The sequence below is a fragment of the Cajanus cajan genome, chromosome 8 (assembly GCF_000230855.2).
Source record: "Cajanus cajan strain Asha chromosome 8, NIPB_CcT2T_4, whole genome shotgun sequence".
Lineage (NCBI taxonomy): Eukaryota > Viridiplantae > Streptophyta > Magnoliopsida > Fabales > Fabaceae > Cajanus > Cajanus cajan.
This window is the reverse complement of record NC_138524.1, coordinates 5,998,508-6,017,946: the sequence shown is the minus strand read 5'-3', so window position 1 is coordinate 6,017,946 and position 19,439 is coordinate 5,998,508. Positions and strand designations below refer to the sequence as shown.

The following is a 19,439-nucleotide window of genomic DNA, read 5'->3' as shown; positions in this document are numbered from 1 at the left end:
GACAAATTTGAGAGGTTGAGAGTGGAGTTGGGTATGGTATCTTTGAATACTTGAATTTGGGGGAAGTGTTGTAGTCAATTCAAGTAAAAGTTGTTTGTATATCTAATTACTCTATAAATAGATATGTTGTAATATTTCATTTTTTCAATAATAGAAAACCCATTCAGTATTGTGTGTACACATGCATGTATAAGTGTTCTTTCTTTTCCTCCAACAATAATTTTTTTATAAATTTTTAAAGTAAATATTAATTATATACTTTAAAATAGTTGTTAAAGACCAAAAATAATGATTTTAGATTCTAAAAGAATGAAAAACCAAAAAAATATCTTACAAAGACTTTAATTTTTTTTATTCATTTTACAAGGACAAAAACAATATTTTATAAGGCCTAAAAATAATATTTACAAATTTTAGAAGGATGAAAATAAATAATTTTTTTCAATAATCAAAAACAAAACTGATTTACTTTACAAGTATTAAAAAATACCTAAAAAAAACTATTTATCATTTAAATTAATATACTATTATTTATTTTGTTTTAATAAATATTAATTTTAAAATAAATTATTAAACTTTAAATAAAATACAAATTCAAAACTAGTTAAAAAATATTAAAGGAATAATTGATCTAAAAATATGATCATATAAATATAATTTTATATTTATTAGTTTATCAGTTTTCATGATTCAAATCAACTTAATAAATATAAAACTTAATTTAAACTAATTTAATTAGTTTAGGTCGTTTATTATTCGAATCAAAGCTAATAAAATATATTCATTGTTTTTATAAAAAAAAATGGTAACCCTAGCGTACAAATATTCTATTATTTAAATAAATAAATATTCATCCAGAGAGGTTTAATTTAATCTAAACGGTTAATAGATTTAGAAGAATTTGATCGAAGCGATCCATATATACTCATAATTTAGCAATAGTATTTTCTGGATTGTAATAGTATAGATAAGATTGAAGGCAGGGAGATGATAAATTTGAGGGATCGTGGTCACTGGTCAGATCTATCTATCATCAGTTATTCAGTGCTTTGAATTTTCTACGGCACCGAACTCTAATTCTAAGCCATTCAAAACATCTGAATACATTAAATTATAAAGTAAACGTAAGTCAAAAAGTTTTATACCATTTGATTTTGCATGTCTCTTCTATCAGCATGAACTTTCCTAGGAAACTTTATGACCAGTTAAAGTCAGAGAAGCCTTCTTTATATGCTCCTCATTAATCATTATCATGAAAATAATGGAAACACGTGAACGTACCACATAAGTGAGGTAATTATGAAGGCAAACAAGGAGCAAATGAAAAAGAACCACCAACACCAACACCAACTTATACACAACTGCAATTTCATGTTAGACATGAAAATTATATCAACATTCGAATGCAAAATTAACTATAAACAGAAGACAAGTTAATTACGCGATAAAGCAATTTTATACTTTCTTTTGATTATAAATCATTTTTTATAAAAAATTTATTATAAGTGAAAAATGACTATAAATAAATTTTTTTAATTTTCTTTATATACTCATATACCCACTTTCTAACATGTCCTTTAATCACCATTCCACAAAAATTACTCGTGAACTTTAATGTGACGTACGTCTTAAATCATCTACAGAATGAAAACGACTTATTGATGCTACTTGTACCCGTCTAGATAGTAACTACAAATGGAATTCGCACAGTCAAATAAATTTAATGACATGAGTTTTCAGTGTGACACGCCATGATAGCATCGACTCGTTGAAACCAAGGGTAATTAGATGTTGCGTGCGAAAACCACAGTTTAGAATTCGTGATTAATAAATAGTATAGTGGCAAAGTATCGTTGATCTCAATTAATTAATATAAGTGGAAAGTTGTTCATTACAAGTCAATAGAGACATAGGATAAGAAAATGCTTAATAGGTAAAAGATACATGCACATGGCAGTGAAGAAATTCGTTTATAAGGAGCCTGTATCCATGTAATTTTTCACACAGACATAGTAGTAGAACAAAACTTAGGGTATTGATCATGGATACTCAAATTAGGCACCGTTTGGTTCTAATACTACCACCATTTCAGGGTCACTTAACTCCAATGCTTCACCTAGCCACCATTCTTCATTCCAAAGGGTTCTCCATCACCATAGCATCACATGACAATTTCAATTCCCCTAATCCTTCTAATCACCCTAACTTTAGTTTCCTACCCTTGTTCTATGGTTTATCCGAAACCCAAATCTCATCCAAGAACTTTGTAGACATTACTGTTACCTTAAATACCAAGTGTGTATCTCCACTTAAAGAGTTATTAGTTGATCAGATTGAGAAAGCAAATACGAGTCATGAAAAGATTGCTTGCGTCATCTACGATGGATTAATGTACTCCATCGATTCTGTGGCCAGAGAACTAAAACTACCCAGCATAGTCCTCAGAACCACCAGTGCTACTAATTTTCTCACTTATCATGCGTTTCTTCAACGGCAAAGCAGAGGTTGCCTTCCCTTGCAAGGTATTATTATTATTATTATAAATTATAGTCATGTTACTTTACTTTGCCAAATGTTGATTGAATAATGCTTTATATTTTCTACGGCTAGCTAATTAATAATGACACAAAATATTGAAAACTTTACTAAAATCTAGCTAGACATGTATTTATAATAATTGATGAAAAGAATGATGTTAAAACAATTAATTGATTTGCGGTTGGAAATAATGCTGTAAAAATAATTGATTTTTTTATTTATAACATAATAAGCTTTTTAAATTTTAGTAAATGCCATGCTTTAAATTAGAGAAAAAAAAACTATGGATGGGGAGAATAAATCATGTTTACATTGTCATTCATTTATAAATTATTATGTAAGATGAGTTTGTTACTTTTAAATATTTATTTTAAGAATCGTGCTGACAATGAGTTTTTATCAGTACCGCTTAAAAATGTTATGCTTATATGACCAAAATATAGAACTTTACCACTTTTCTTCAAATGATACAAAATTTAAAGAACCAACCATAGATTTTTAGCAGCTTTTTCACCTTGGTCACGACCATGATTTCAGTGGTAAGTAACCAAACTAGCACTAACCCGTTGCATGCAGATTGTATGTCGTTGGACATGGTGCCAGAACTTGAACCGCTCCGGTTCAAAGACCTACCAATGTTCAATTCACATGTTATGCAGCAGCAAATAACCAAAACGCTCGCGATTAGACCTTCTTTGGGTGTTATCTGCAACACAGTGAATTGCCTCGAAGACAAATCCTTGTGTCGGCTACACGATTTGTATGAAATCAGTGTCTTCCCCATAGGCCCTTTACACATGATGGCTGAAGAAGATTCCACAAGTAGTAGCTGCGTGGAAGAAGATTATAGCTGCATAGGTTGGCTCAACAACCAAGCAACAAAATCTGTGTTGTATGTGAGTTTGGGAAGCATAGCTAGTTGGGATGAGAAAGAGTTAACTGAAGTGGCATGGGGGTTAGCCAATAGCAAACAAAAATTTCTTTGGGTCATTAGGCCTGGGACAATTAATGATGTTTCGGAGTGGCTAGAATCATTGCCTAAAGAGGTTAAAATGGCAATAGAAGAAAGGGGTTGCATTGTGAAATGGGCACCCCAGAGAGAGGTTTTGGCACACCAAGGTGTGGGAGGGTTTTGGAGCCATTGTGGTTGGAATTCCACTTTGGAGAGTTTGTGTGAAGGAGTTCCAATTATGTGCCAACCTTATTTTGGGGATCAGAGGGTGAATGCTAGATTGTTGAGCCATGTGTGGAAAGTGGGGCTAGAGTGGTCCAATGTCATAGAAAGGAATGAAATAGAAGGGACAGTGAGAAGACTTATGGTGAATGAAGAAGGGAAGGAGATGGCACAGAGAGCATTCAAGTTGAAGAATGAGATTAGGTTGGCTGTCAAAGCTGGTTCTTCCTATGATGCATTGAATGGGTTGGTAAAACGTATCTTATCGCTGAATCTCTAATTTCACATAGTAATAAATAAAAAAAAGTTGGATTGTACTATATGGTCTATATAATATAGATGTTAACATGTGTAAAGTCACGTAATATAGCTAGGAAGCAGCAGCATGAGTTGGTTTAGTTTTGTGGTCATGGGTGTGCCTTTTTTTTAAAAACTATATATATTAAATTATTTATGAGAATATAATTAATGTATATTTTTATCAAAAAAATGTTTCTGAATTTTTTTTATTGAAGCATTTATTTCTAATTACTTTTTTTATACACGAAGTTGGAACTTGAGTTTAAGTAAAAAAAACGATGAGCTTATGAAGATGAGTTTAACATGGCAAGTGGCAACCATAGTTAATGGAAACATACAGTACAGAAATTTCCCATGTGAAAAGGAGGATATCTACGATCTACAATAATATACAAGTACCTCGAATGCACCATCTTTGATTAAAGTTGGCATAGAAGTCCTCCTTGGATGAGAGAAATGTGTAGTCTTAGGGTGGGGGTCTCTCATGTCATCAAGCCTAACATTTTTGTTTAGTATATTGGAGTCAGAAGCCGTACGCACGTGGTAAGACCGCAAAGAGCATTAGTCCATCTCAGAGAAAACGAATCTTTCATATGAGCGTTGTTATATATTCCGAACTATATGTTTAATATTAATATTTTTAAATAAATTTATTATAAAATAATTATTTAATTTAATATTTTATTGTTTAAATCAATTTTTTATTAATTCGGATCATATTTCGAAATAACTTTTTTGGAGAATGAAGCATTTTTCCTTTCATATTAATTAATACCAAGTTTGGATAAGATTTTTCTACGCTTTCTCTTTATCATATTACTCGGAGTTGCTACGGTATCCTAAAAAATCGAGAGATTTTAATATATTTTTTTTATGTAAATTCATAAAAGATTTAAAAAAATTAATTTAATTAGAAAATAAATAATAATAAAATATTAAAATTAAAATATAGAAATTCAAAAAATTTAAGTGAAAAGATAAAAATATACTTAAAAAATTATTAAAATTAAACTATTTAAATATATAATAATATTATTACAAATAAATTAGAATATATAAAATAAAAATAAAATGACTAAATAATTTAAAAATTGAAAGAATAAAATATCATAAATATTATTTAAATAAATTATTAAAAATATAAAATATAAAAAACTGTACCAGTATCCTCTCAAATAACATGGGTACCATAGAATTTCTCTTACTTTTTTAGTCTATTGCTGGGTAGAGAGAGAAGAAGTCGAGAAGATGGAGTAGAGGAGAATTATTTTGATAGAAAATATATATAAAAAATAAAGTATAACAAAATAAAATTTATAATCAATTGACAAAATGAAAATAAATAATAAATAGATGTAAATTGGTATTTTAAAAATTATATTTTATTAAGTTAAATTTTTATGTGAAAATAAATAATACAATTATTTTTTTAATATTTCATGTATTAATGTTTGTTGATACATTTTTTATTTAGATATCGGATTAGGATGATACCATATTAGAATATAATAAGAGTAGGCCTGAGCACGGGTCGGGTTCGGACGGGTTTGGGTAAAAAATATTTAATCCAATCCAAACCGACCAAAAAAAAATTTAACCCATTTTCGACCTAACAATGTTTCGGGTTTATCGGGTTCGGATTTGTCGGGTCTCGGATTAACCGGGTCGGTCTAGTCGGATTCGAGCGCAAGTTCGAGCGCTACCAGCACCTCCTCCAGAGCTTCACCGACGCCGAAACCCTAGACGACGCCTTCAAGTGGATGGCCAAAATCAAGGCTTCGTCTGTTATTTTTCCGGCCCCAGGGGAGTTTACTCAACCCATTCCCCAGTCTTCCGCACTGCTCAAGTAAGTGTGCGACTCCGTGTGAGGACCTCCTTCCCTTCCGGCCCCAGGGGAGTTTACTCAACCCATTCCCCAGTCTTCCGGTGCACTCGCTTTATATCTCCGACACACAAGGAAGGACGCGGTGGGAATGTTGGCGAGCTTCTGAACCGCCTCAAGGTCGCCACTGAAATCAAGGACAAGTTTGTTCTTCAGAACAAGCTTAATAGGGCGTTGAGGCTGAGCGGCGGTGGTTAGGTTTTCTGAGCACAAGAAGAGAAGGTTTCGTCACTTTCGTGAGCAGCGGCTAGGGTTCCTCTCGCGGTGCTAAAAGAATAAATATACACCTTTGAATTATTTTGGGTCGGTCGGGTATGGATATCTACGGATTCAAATTTTTTAATCCGAACCCGACCAACAAAACCCATAATAAACCGACTCTAACAAACCCGAAAAACCGAGAAACTGCAAAAAACCGGCCGCACAAAGGAACTTACCTGCGGGCACTTCGGATTCGGTCGGGGACGGAATTTCTGCTCACCCCTAAATAAGAGTGACTATCCATCTTTATACACATATAATACAATATAATTATATCATATTGCAATAAGATAAGGAATTTGTATTGAATAGAAATTGTGAATAACTTTTCGAATGTATAATATCAATATAATGCAATATAATATATGATAGTTGAACATGACATCTTTTAAATACCTACAATAGCAATCATAATGCATTATGAAATGTGAAAATAATGAAATATCACATCACATAACATAATGGAATATAGGTAGAATATCATACATAATATATTTAAATATGACTGAACATCATGCAATATATTTGACCATATTCAAATATTTTATATAATAAATTCGAATATCATACAAAATATAGGTGATACAAAATAAGAACGCACATAATAGAATATAGTCGAACATAATCAAATATAGTTTGTTTTATATTCAAATATGATACACAACAAAGGTGCTTGTGATGAAATATAACCTTGCATAATCGAATATGGTTTCTTCCATTTGGATCCATCATCAGTTATGCTCATGCCAGATTCATTATATTTCACCCATAGGTTTATAACTCCATCATACATAGATTGTAGATAGTCACAAGTAGTTGAAAGACATAGAGGATATTAATGTATTTAGACCAAAATTATCCTCATTTTTTAAGGTAACTACTGCTCATGTGAGACTCAACTAAATTCTACTCTTTTCCCCTTTACCAATCACAATTGTCTTTTTATCATTCCACTCACATCCATTCTCCTCCCCTTCTCCCCTCAAATTTATCACTATCAAGCAATTAAAGGATTGATGTATGTTTACCACACAAAGTTACTCACATTTTTCTTCTCTTCCTTGGGGTAAAAGGAGAAGAATCCCTTTTGAGTATTAGAGTCTCTCTCTAGCTTTCTAAAGATATGAATTGAAACTCACATTTTAAGAAAAAATCTTATATATTCTTTCTTAAACTTGGTCAACTTGATCCTAACTAAAATCATCAAATAACCAATTTAATTCTCAAGGATCCATTGACCCTTGGAGTTCTAAAACAACAACAACAAACACAATAATTTAACAATTAAACAACATATATTCTATTATTAATCAATAAGGTGTAAAATACACAATGTTACTTTTCCCCTAAAAAAATTGTCAAATAGAGAATATTTAAGAACATTTTCATTTGCTCCAAATAAGTGTAAAAATAAGAGTTATCTTATTATATACAGTTGTTTACATTTGGAGTAGTTTTTTCCCCAATAAATTCCATCAAATATCTTATATTATATAAATTTTTTAACATTTGAAGTAGTTTTTCCTCCTCCAAAAAAATGTAAGAAATGATTATAAATTTCTACTTTAATCTTAATAAAAAAATTATTTTTCGAAAGAATTTTTTTTTGTTTTACAAATTTTATCTTTGTCAAACTTTGTAGGTATCAAGTAGTTGACTCACATCAATGTAATATGCTTTAACAACTTGTGAAAAATTTAAACCACATAAAATTTATAGCCATTACTTTTATTTTTAGAATATATAAAACTCCTCTAACTTTTATAATATTTGTGATGAGATTGATATGAACTAGCAATATTATTTTGAGTAATAAAATTATTATAATTTTATACAATAAATTAATTGACATTAGAATATTTAAAATCTCCATAATAGAAAAAAATATAGCTATTTATTAATAATAGTAAAAATAAACATTTAAAATGGATAAAAATGGTATGTGATATATGAGTATAAACATATATTTTTATTTTTATTTTTTTGAGATTTTTTATCTTATAACATACCAATTCTTATATGTTGAATATGAATATCTATTTTATGTAAATGTATTTTTAGGATTTTTTTTTGTGAGAGGACTTTTAAAAATTTTCTTAACTTCTTGTTAAATTTGGTTTTTATTTATAATAATTATTTATGAATTAAATTTTATATATTTAAAAATAAATTATCTATAAATAAAAATAATATTACACTACAATATTATTTATCATAAATCTAAAATATAATTTATATGTTGTTATAAAAAATATATAACTTATATATTTAAAAATATATATTTACATATTTTTATATATAATATATATATTTAAATATAATATTTATTTGTATGTATACTTTATTATAAATTTTAGTTATATATAATAAATATTTAATTTATGTATTGTATTTGCAGATGTTAAAATACTAGTTTTGTTAGAATTTAGAATATAACTATCTTAGTATTGAGTAAAATTTGCTTTTAAGTTTTTTTAATTTTTTTCAAGTTTATTTAAAATTAAATCATAAAATCTAACAACTTAATTTCTATAAAATTATTTTAAAAATTAAAATTAAAATCATACTTAGACTTTGTGCGGAATGACTTCAAACGATTACTTGTATTTTAAATATTATTTCAAGAAATTAATAAAATTAAATAATTATTTCCTAAAAATAAAAAGACATTCTTTGGTATTTTTATATAGTTTAATGACTCAAATGATTTTATATGTTAAAGAGGAAAAAGTTGTTTTTTTATAATAACATAAGAAATTGATTTTAATATTTTAAATAAAAACAATCTAAAAAGTAAAACAAAAACAGATTGAATAATTAATTATTAACTAGTATCTTGTGTATTTTACATATATGATTATTATACATAATTAAAATTATATATAAATAAATATTATATTTAAATATATAAGTTATATTTAAAAGTAATATACACAAATATTTAAAAATATAAATTATATTTTAAACTTATGCTATAACAAAAATTTATTTTTATTTATTAATAAATTATTTTAATAATAATATTTAACTCATAATAATTTTGATAAATAAAAATTGAATTAGAAAAGAAGTTAAAAACATTTCTACAAACCTCCTTATTGAAGAAAAAATCTTTAAAAATACTCTTGTATAAAAAAAAAATTTGTTTAATATATAGAGATTGATTTGTAAATAAAACTAAAAACGATAATTAGAAATCGATTCAAAAGTATAAAGTAAATTAAAACACAATCATTTTTAGGGTTCATTTAGATGAGTTGGACAAATTTGAAAAATGAAATAAGTGAAGGAGGTGGAGAGAAGAGTTTGAGCGGAAATTTTTTTCCTCATGGTTTGACACTTGTCCCAACCAAACCTTCTTGTATTTATACTTAGACTTTGCATAATAACTCATAAATTAAGAATACTAAATTGTCAAATGATTACTTATATTTTAAATATTATTTCAAGAAATTAATAAAAACAATTAATTATTTCTTAAAATAAAATAAAATATTTAATATTTTTTTGTACATCTTTAATGACTCAAATAATTTTATATGTTTAAAAGGAAAAAGATATGTTTTTTTTAATAATATAAGAAATTGATTTTAGTATTTTAAATAAAAACAATCTACAAAGTAAAACAAAAATTGATCAAATAATTAATTATTAATTTGTAAATAAAATTAAAAAAGTAATTAAATATTAATTTAAAAGTAAAAATTAAAATAAAATCAATAATTGTATTTATTTTAGATGAGTGGGTGAAATTTTAAAAATGGAATAAGTCAAAAAGGTGAAGAGAAGAGTTTGAGTGAGATTTTTTTTTTCCTTAAATATGTTTTTAGTCCCTTAAATTTAAGATAAATTTATTTTTGGTCTCTCAAATTTAAACTATTGTTTTTAGTCCTTATAATTTTCAAAAATCTTGTTTTAATCCCTCAGATCACTAATAACATGTATGAAAGATATAAATTAAAACAGTTATGCAATATCAATTGGATTTAATGTGATATTTTCACTAGATAGATTTTATGTAATAATGTTCGATAAATTTTTTAACAAAATTTGAATACAAGAACTAAAATAAGATTTTTTGAATTATAGGGACTAAAAACAATAATTTTAAATTTCAGGGATAAAAAATAAATTTACTCTAAATTTGAAGGACTAAAAACATATTTAAACATTTTTTTTCTTCCATGTGTTGACTCTTGTCCCAACCAAACCTTCTTTTATTTATAGTTAGACTTTTCATAATAACCTATAAATTAATGTGAAGAAAAGAAAGACATTAAAAGGAGTTGAATAATGTTAATCAAAAACTCAACTTTTACTTTTTTGAAATAATGAAATGGTATCCAAAACTTTATGAGTGCAGATGAAGAATTAAGAGAAAATAATACACAATATTTTTATATTAGTTCGTTTCAATCATCAAAATTATGTCCAGTTTTTGATCAATTCGATAAGTTTTACTATCTTTTACAAAGATATAAATATTCTTTCATAAGCCACTTCTAGCTCAACCTAGGTGTTCTTTGACTTGTCACTTTAAGCAATTATCAAAGTATTCTTTGAACATAAATCATCTCTAGACTTCAACAACCAAATTTTTTTCGCAGTCAAGCCTCTTCAGACTCAAAGCGATAATATAAAGTTAAAGTTGAGAATCAATTTGTTGTTTCGTTTTACACGTGATACAACCAATTTAAGTACAAAGTTTTTTTTTACAGAAAGAATAAATATGTATTTTTACAATATTTTTTCACTCTCTCTTCTTTTTGAATCTTCAAACTTTCTTATATAGATGTTTCATGAAGATGACCATTACAAATTTTTGAACATCTTTCACAGACTTACTTCATTTATTTTCATCTTAGTTCCTTATAAAGAGAAATGTCCATTGGTACATTAAATGTATTTCACCAAATTTTCACTTCTTATTTGATTAAGAAAGTTACTTATCACCTTTAAGGTATCAAATGAAAGGAATTGTTGCATATGTTTGTAGAAATAACTTTTTTGAGGCTTTGCATGCTTTAAGAGATTTGTTTCTCCTTTCTCTGACGCAAAGCATGTCCGTGTTCTTCTTTTGTAGCACGAGTACCAAATAAATTTTTTATTCCTTTTGATATGTTAAAAAATAATGTAAAAAAAAATATAATTTAGTTATCATACATCATAAATGATATATATCAAATACTTTTATCTTACACACGAAATGTCAAAATAATCAATCATTTATCATAGTTTGTCTTATAATATGATTTGAAATACGTTTCTCTTTGAAAAACATTCAAGTTTGCTATTATTAAAACTTATATCATGAGAGATTCAATATTGTCTTTTGATTTAACAATTAAGAATACTAAATTATTAGATAATTATTGTATTTTAAATATTATTTCAAAAAATTAATAAAAATAATTAAATATTTCTTAAAAGTAAAAGAAATTATTTATTTTTATATATATATTTTTAATGACTCAGATAATTTTATATGTTAAAAGGGAAAAAAACTGTTATTTATTTTAATATTTTAAATAAAAACAATCTAAAAATTTAAATAAAAATTGATTGGACAATTAATTATTAATTTATAGATAAAAATTTAAAATTATTTAAAATTATTTTGAAATTAAAAGGTAAAATAAAACAAATAACTATTTTTAGAGTTATTTTAGATGAGTAAGAGAATTTTAAAAAATAAAATAAGTGAAGGATGTGGAGAGAAGAGTTTAAGTGGAAATTTTTTTCCCCATGTGTTAACACTTGTCCCAACCAAAACTTCTTTTATTTGTAGTAATAATGATGTTTTAAAAATTTACATTCTAATTCCTTGATCTCAATTAATTAATATAAGCGGCAAAATCGTTAAATATTACATTTCAACAGAGATATAGGATAAGAAAATCCTTATTATTTAAAAGATACATGCACCTGCTAGTGAAGAAATTCGTTTATAATTAGGAGCCTGTATCCATGTGATTTTTCACATAGACATATAGTAGTAGCAAAAAACTTAGGATATTGATCATGGAAACTCAAATTAGGAACCGTTTGGTTCTAATACCACCACCGTTTCAGGGTCACATAACTCCAATGCTTCAACTAGCCACCATTCTTCATTCCAAAGGGTTCTCCATCACCATAGCACATGACAATTTCAATTCTCCCAATCCTTCTAATCACCCTAACTTTAGTTTCCTACCCTTGTTCTATGGTTTATCCGAAACCCAAATCTCATCCAAGAACTTTGTTGACATTACTGCTACCTTGAATGCCAAGTGTGTATCTCCACTTAAAGAGTTATTAGTTGATCAGATTGAGAAAGCAAATATGAACCATGAAAAGATTGCTTGCGTTATCTACGATGGATTAATGTATTCCATCGAATCTGTGGCCAGAGAACTAAAACTAGCCAGCATAATCCTCAGAGTCACCTGTGCTACTAATTTGCTCACTTATCATGCGGTTGTTCAACGCCAAAGCACAGGTTGCCTTCCCTTGCAAGCTAGTATTATTATTATAAATTATATTCATGTTACTTTACTTTGCCAAATCATAATAATTGAATAATGCTTTATATTTTCTACGGCAAGCTAATTAATAATGATACAAATGTTAAGAACTTTACTAAATTCCAGGAAGATATTTATTTTTACTCATTGATGAATGAATTAATGATGTTAAAATAATATTTTTTTAAATAAACAAACAGAATTTACTTTATATAATATAGTTGAAAAAAATGCACTCCATGTCACAAGAAAAGAAAACAATATAATTTTTTTTTTCTTGCAGTAATTTGTGTTAACAAATAGTTGTTTATTTTGACATTCATGTACAATTATTTGAGTAGGATCAAGATTCGTTAATATCCAATGTCAAAATTAGTAAAATTAAACTTTTAATAGTATGTAAATTCAACTAATTTAGTTAGTAAATTATACAATATTATATATTTATGATTATGTATATCAAAATTTATATAATTTTCAAATTATTTGATAATTCATTAGTTTATTTTAATATATAATGAGAAATTTAAAAATATATAAAAGTATCTATAACTTCGTTGCATCCATTGTTTGAATATATGTGAAGTTATTAAAAATAAAATGAGTAAAATATATAGACATAAAATAGGTTTATCCCTTTATTATTATTACAAAATGGGTAAGAAAGGTACGTCTAAAATTAATTTATTGAAAATTCTAGAACTTCGCCACTTTTCTCCATATGTACCAATGAAAGATTCTAATTAAGCAGCTTTTATACCTTGATCACGACTATGATTATTTTAGTGGTAATTCGAAACAAGCACTAACAAATTGCATGCAGATTGTATGTCGTTGGACATGGTGCCAGAACTTGAACCACTTGGGTTCAAAGACCTACCAATGTTAAACTCGCATGTTATGCAGCAGCAAATAGCCAAAACGCTTGCAGTTAGACCTTCTTTGGGTGTTATCTACAACACAGTGAATTGCCTCGAAGGGAAATCCTTGCATCGGTTACATGAGTTGTACAAAGTGAATGTCTTCCCCATAGGCCCTTTACACATGATTGCCGAAGATTCCTCAAGTAGTAGCTGCGTGGAAGAAGATTATAGCTGCATAGGTTGGCTCAACAACCAAGCAACAAAATCTGTGTTGTATGTGAGTTTGGGAAGCATAGCTAGTTGGGATGAGAAAGAGTTAACTGAAGTGGCATGGGGGTTAGCCAATAGCAAACAAAAATTTCTTTGGGTCATTAGGCCTGGGACAATTAATGATGTTTCGGAGTGGCTAGAATCATTGCCTAAAGAGGTTAAAGTGGCAATAGAAGAAAGGGGTTGCATTGTGAAATGGGCACCCCAGAGAGAGGTTTTGGCACACCAAGGTGTGGGAGGGTTTTGGAGCCATTGTGGTTGGAATTCCACTTTGGAGAGTTTGTGTGAAGGAGTTCCGATTATGTGCCAACCTCATTTTGGGGATCAAGGGGTGAATGCTAGATTGTTGAGCCGTGTGTGGAAAGTGGGGCTAGAGTGGTCCAATGTCATAGAAAGGAATGAAGTAGAAAGGGCAGTGAGAAGACTGATGGTGAATGAAGAAGGGAAGGAGATGGCACAGAGAGCATTCAAGTTGAAGAATGAGATTAAGTTGGCTGTCAAAGCTGGTTCCTCCTATGATGCCTTGAATGGAATGGTAGACAGTATCTTATCGGTGAATCTCTAATTTCACGTAGTCATAAAAAAAAATAGTTGGATTGTATCTCTTTATATATATAAAGTTGTTGTAATTTTTTTTCGTAAAATATTTTGTCAAATTGAGAATATATAAGAAAATTTATTTGACTTAAAATAAACGTTAAAATAATGGTTATCTTATTATATAAAATTATTAATATTTGGAGTAATTTTTACTTTCCAAAATTTTTTACCAAATAAGGAATAGTTAAGAAAATTTTTGTTAGCTCAAAGGGTTAAAGTAAGAATTATCTATTATATAAAATTATTTATAATTAGAATAGTTTTTCTCAATAATTTTTTTTCAAATATAGAATAATTAAGGAAATTTTTGTTGATTCTAAATAAGGGTTAAATGTTATCTTATGTTATTACAAAAAAATTATTAACATTTGAAACAGTTTTTCTACCAAAAATATTTCTTCAAATAGGAAATAATTAGGGTAAATTTTTTTACTCATATTTATTATATAAAATTATTAAGTAGTTACATCTCTCCCTTTCCAAAAAATTTCATCAAATAAAATATAAGTAAGGAATTTTTTGTTGGCTTAGAATATTGATTAAAAAGTGATTAATATTAATCCTATCTTGTTTATATATATATATATATATATATATATATATATATATATATATATATAAAGTTAATATTTAGACTAGTTTTGCCCTTCTTTTAAAAAATTTCATCAAATAGAAAATAGTTGAGGAAATTTTTGTTGGTTATCTTATCTGAATATATAAAGTTAACATTGTGAATAGTTTTTTCCATCAAAAATTTTTGTCAAATAAAAAATAATTAAGGTAATTTTTTGTTGGCTCAAAATAAAGGTTTAAAACTAATTATTAATCGTATATTAATATTATTTTATTTTATTATATAAAGTTTTAATATTTGGAGTAGTTTTTCCCTAAAAATTTTTTTTCAAATAATAAGAAATAATTAAATAAATTTTGTTGGTTCAAAATAAGGGTTAAAAAGATTACTAATCTTATCTTATATAAAGTTGTTAATATTGCACGTCCTAGCTAGGGTATTAATAATGCCAATTAGTATTGTCTTAATAATTTTATTGTTTTATTTTACAAATTAATGGTTGAAGTATAATCATGCTTAGTCACATAAAATTTTAATAAAATTTTGTTAGGAAATTTGTTACAATAATTTTGAGATTATTATTATTTTCTATTAACATTGTTTCAATTGTTTTGTTGATAAAATAATATAGAATGATTTTATATGTTGATTAAATTAATAATTATGTATTATAACTTATAATTGTTGTGTTTTTATCTCTTATAATGTATTAGGTTGTGATAATTTTGATATATCAATAAATGTCAATGATGCTTTTTTATTCTGATCATAGTTTCAACTATTTTATTCTAATATAAAAATTAAAAGTTAATATATACTTTTTTATCTTTATCTCATTTTCTTCAATTTTCTTCTCCTTTTGGTTTGTAAAATTTGTTTCTTGCTATAAATATAACAGGTGAACATATATATAGTATTAAGGGGATTTGCCTCTTAGTTTTGCATTTTCGATCTTCGACTATAAATCACATAGGATTCTTAAGTGAGGGTGAGAATAAAAAATATTATTCATATTTTTTGACAGTCCAATTTTTAACTTTAAATCACAGAAGGATGCATGTTTCCTCTCCAAAGTAAAATTAGCATTGAAAAAATTGTTTATTTTTTTTTAGAAAATTATAGATATATGTTGTACAATGTAGGTATCATTTCTTACATGTAATTAACATTTTGTTTTATCAAATATTATTGCATTCCACTTCAATTGTGATTTTCAACTATTTTCCTGAAAAATTAGGAACTATATATCAACCATTATTTAATATATTAACAATTTGAAAATCATTAAAAAAAAATTAAAATTATATATATATATATATATACATATTATTTGATTATTATTTAACTTTTAACTTTATTTTTTAAAATAATAATAAATATTACTTCTCTACTTGTAATTTATTCAATATATAATACATGTACACGGACTAGTTAAATAGATTTAATATATGTAAAATCACATTATATATGGTTAGGAAGCATCATCTGGGGGAAATGTTTGTCATCATACTTGTGCAATAATCGTTTAAGTGGATCTTTGCTAACAATTATTCCAACATGTCTTTGACAACCTGTTCAGTAGTATTAGGAGTGTCCTTCATTCTGTCAATTTTTAGAAACAAATATAGGAAACAACAAGTTGTAAAAAGTAAAAACTAATGAAATATTTAAGTTTAAAAAAGAAAAAAAAAAGAAAAAAAGAAAACGAAACTTACATGAGTTGGTTTAGTTTTGGGGTCATGTCATGTATGTGTGCTCTTTTCTAATTATTATTTTTAAATTATGTTATTAATATGAAATATTTATTGATATATAATTAATATATAATTTTATTAAAAAATTTGAATGATATTTTTTTATTTATTGAAGTTTACCTTTCTAATTACTTTTATTTCATTCACAAAGTTTAAATTTTGAGATTTTTGTTAGCAACCATATTATTGATATCAAGTATTTTTTGACTTTGATGATAACATATTTTTATTATGAAACTTAACTGGTCTCTCCTCTCAATACCTTATATATATATATATATATATATATATATATATATATATATATATATATATATATATATATATATATATATATATATATATATATATATATATATAGTTTGAACTCAAGACTTTATTTTAAGAATTGAATTTAGTACATTGATGAATAAATATTAACAAAATTGATAAACTTGCAAAAATAAGTTTAAGATGTAGGCAACCATAGTTAATGGAAACATGCAGCTCATAAAATTTTCCATGTGAAAAAGATGATATCTATCTGCAATAATGTACAATAACCTTGAAGGAACAATCTCTTATTAAAGTGGCCTATATGTCCTACTCGGATGAAAGAAATGTGTAGTTTTAAAAAACGGTTGATATGATAGAAATTTTTTTCAGAAATCATGATTTTTTAAGAATAATTAAGATTTGTTTAATTATTCATAAAGATTCTTAACTAATTAACTAACTAACTAACTAACTAACTATGTATATATATATATTCTAATTCTCAACTCTCATGAAAATATTTTTATGAAAAAGTAAAATAAAAATGATTCTAAAAAAATTGTATCTCTTAAGAATTTTTTTTAAATAGTTATCAAACATAATAAATTATAAGATTTCTAATTAATTAAAAATTTCCAAAAAAGTAAACTCATTGCTTACATTAGAGTTAGGGGACGTGTCATCAAGCCCAGCATTTTTGTTTAGTATACTGGAGTTAGAAGTTGTACGCATGTGGCATGTGGCATGTGGCATGTGGCATGACGGCAAAGCAACTGAGAGAAATCGAATCTTTGATATTAATTAATGGCAAGTTTGGACTTCGGATAAGATTTTTTCACTCATTGCAAAAATGGTCATTATTTTTGGAAGAATGTACGGCTCCATGTTACAATTAATGGATCGATGGTTTGCGAGATTTTCACCCTTATCCCAATGATATCCCTAGAATGCAAAAGTTAAAAAACAAGTTTCAAGGTTTCACCCAAACCAACGAAAATAGATGCTCATGATAAGCATTAATTCATGGACAATATCATTTGTTTAACACAAATTAATTCAGTACTGAGTATATATGTTCTTTTTCTTTCGTTAGATGCAAAACCAAGAATGTTCCAAGGTACTGCAGATAACATATAAGACTTTGGTCTTGCTTATGAGTTGTAACAAACGGCTGAGGATCCATAAGGTTGTATAGTATAGCTCAGATTGAATGTAAATAATTGAACATGGGATTCCTTTGGACCATTAATGTATTACTAGATTGGTTTGATCCTTACATAACATTGCACTGAGAATTTTGAACGACGTGCTCTAAGTTACTGCGACAATATAATTACAAGATTGGGTTAATTCATAATTGGAAGCTGAAACTTTACTTAAATTCACATGTGGGGGACTGGGAACTTGTTGCAGAGAAGACAGAACACACAGGATATTGAGAGTTGAATTGTGGAGTATCACTGTAGCATGATTACCATCCACTATACCTAAAAGGAAAATTCAAGAAAATAGACAAAAAAAATTCCCTCGTATTTGGATGAAATGACCCGAATGTTAATGCGATTTGGTATATAAAATCTGGAGTAAAATAAAAGTTTGTTTTGGAATGAAATTTTAAACTATGGCAAGTTTTAAAATATGTTAATCTTTATAAAATAAATCAATACTTTTTTAAAATATTAAATACTAGGATTTTAAAAATAACTTCAGATGCTCATGCAACGCTTTAGATATTATGGATATTATCTAGAATCTAATCACATAAAATCTGCTAGTGTTCTCAAATTAAACATTTGGTGAATTTGAAATGACGAATTAAGTATATTTGATACTTATAAGGTTAAAGTAAATCTACTACTTCGGTGATACATAAAGTTTCCTTTGAGTAAAAATAATTTCTAGTCATTGTAAATACTTGTAACTGGACAGTAATTCACTAATATAATTAGTTAAAGTAGTTTGAAAAATATATTTATCTATCTATTTATAAGATAAAAGTTGAAAAATATATTTATCAATCCATCATATTTTTATTTGTCATGTTAGCTAATTTGTTTGTGTCAATATCTTAAAAATTTTACTTCTTATCAGATCTCCTTTACTTAATTAACCAATCAAATATTATTTATTTAAAGACTAATTTAGATCAAAATTAACTACTCATTGTTGATATATATTCATTCTCACTTCTGCCTTTTCACTATTCATAGATATTCAATTCATATTTTTTTCTGTGACAATTCCCGTAAATATTGCTTATTTGGGATTCCTTATTGAAAAAAATTGGCTTTATGGTGTAAAAATGAAGATTGCTTAAAAGTAATTTCGTTTCCTCTTCTTAATCAACGACTAAACACGGAAATCAAGGTTGAGTCTATTAGAAGGGGTTAGTCACTCACATTCACAATGTAGTGAATTAAACTTTGAATTCCCACCGAAAAGATGTACATACTTAATATCTA

General features: G+C 26.8%; 2 protein-coding genes across 2 annotated transcripts; both read left to right on the top strand.

The window, feature by feature from the left end:
- The first annotated feature begins 1,904 nt into the window (after positions 1-1,904).
- Positions 1,905-4,221, top strand: LOC109791342 (UDP-glucose iridoid glucosyltransferase). The gene is made up of 2 exons (XM_029269847.2): positions 1,905-2,522; positions 3,115-4,221. The coding sequence occupies exons 1-2, from the start codon at positions 2,042-2,044 to the stop codon at positions 3,990-3,992; spliced, it is 1,359 nt and encodes a 452-aa protein (XP_029125680.2). The 5' UTR covers positions 1,905-2,041; the 3' UTR covers positions 3,993-4,221.
- A 7,387-nt stretch (positions 4,222-11,608) lies between these two features.
- Positions 11,609-14,685, top strand: LOC109791345 (UDP-glucose iridoid glucosyltransferase). Its single transcript, XM_020350633.3, has 2 exons — positions 11,609-12,636; positions 13,485-14,685. The coding sequence occupies exons 1-2, from the start codon at positions 12,177-12,179 to the stop codon at positions 14,357-14,359; spliced, it is 1,335 nt and encodes a 444-aa protein (XP_020206222.1). The 5' UTR covers positions 11,609-12,176; the 3' UTR covers positions 14,360-14,685.
- Positions 14,686-19,439: the final 4,754 nt, after the last annotated feature.

Excerpts from the sequence above, each read along its gene's own strand:
- LOC109791345 (XM_020350633.3), top strand. The coding sequence starts at position 12,177 with ATGGAAACTCAAATTAGGAACCGTTTGGTTCTAATACCACCACCGTTT. Across the intron at positions 12,637-13,484 it reads TGTTCAACGCCAAAGCACAG|ATTGTATGTCGTTGGACATG; the intron begins GTTGCCTTCCCT and ends AATTGCATGCAG.
- LOC109791342 (XM_029269847.2), top strand. The coding sequence starts at position 2,042 with ATGGATACTCAAATTAGGCACCGTTTGGTTCTAATACTACCACCATTT. Across the intron at positions 2,523-3,114 it reads AGGTTGCCTTCCCTTGCAAG|ATTGTATGTCGTTGGACATG; the intron begins GTATTATTATTA and ends CGTTGCATGCAG.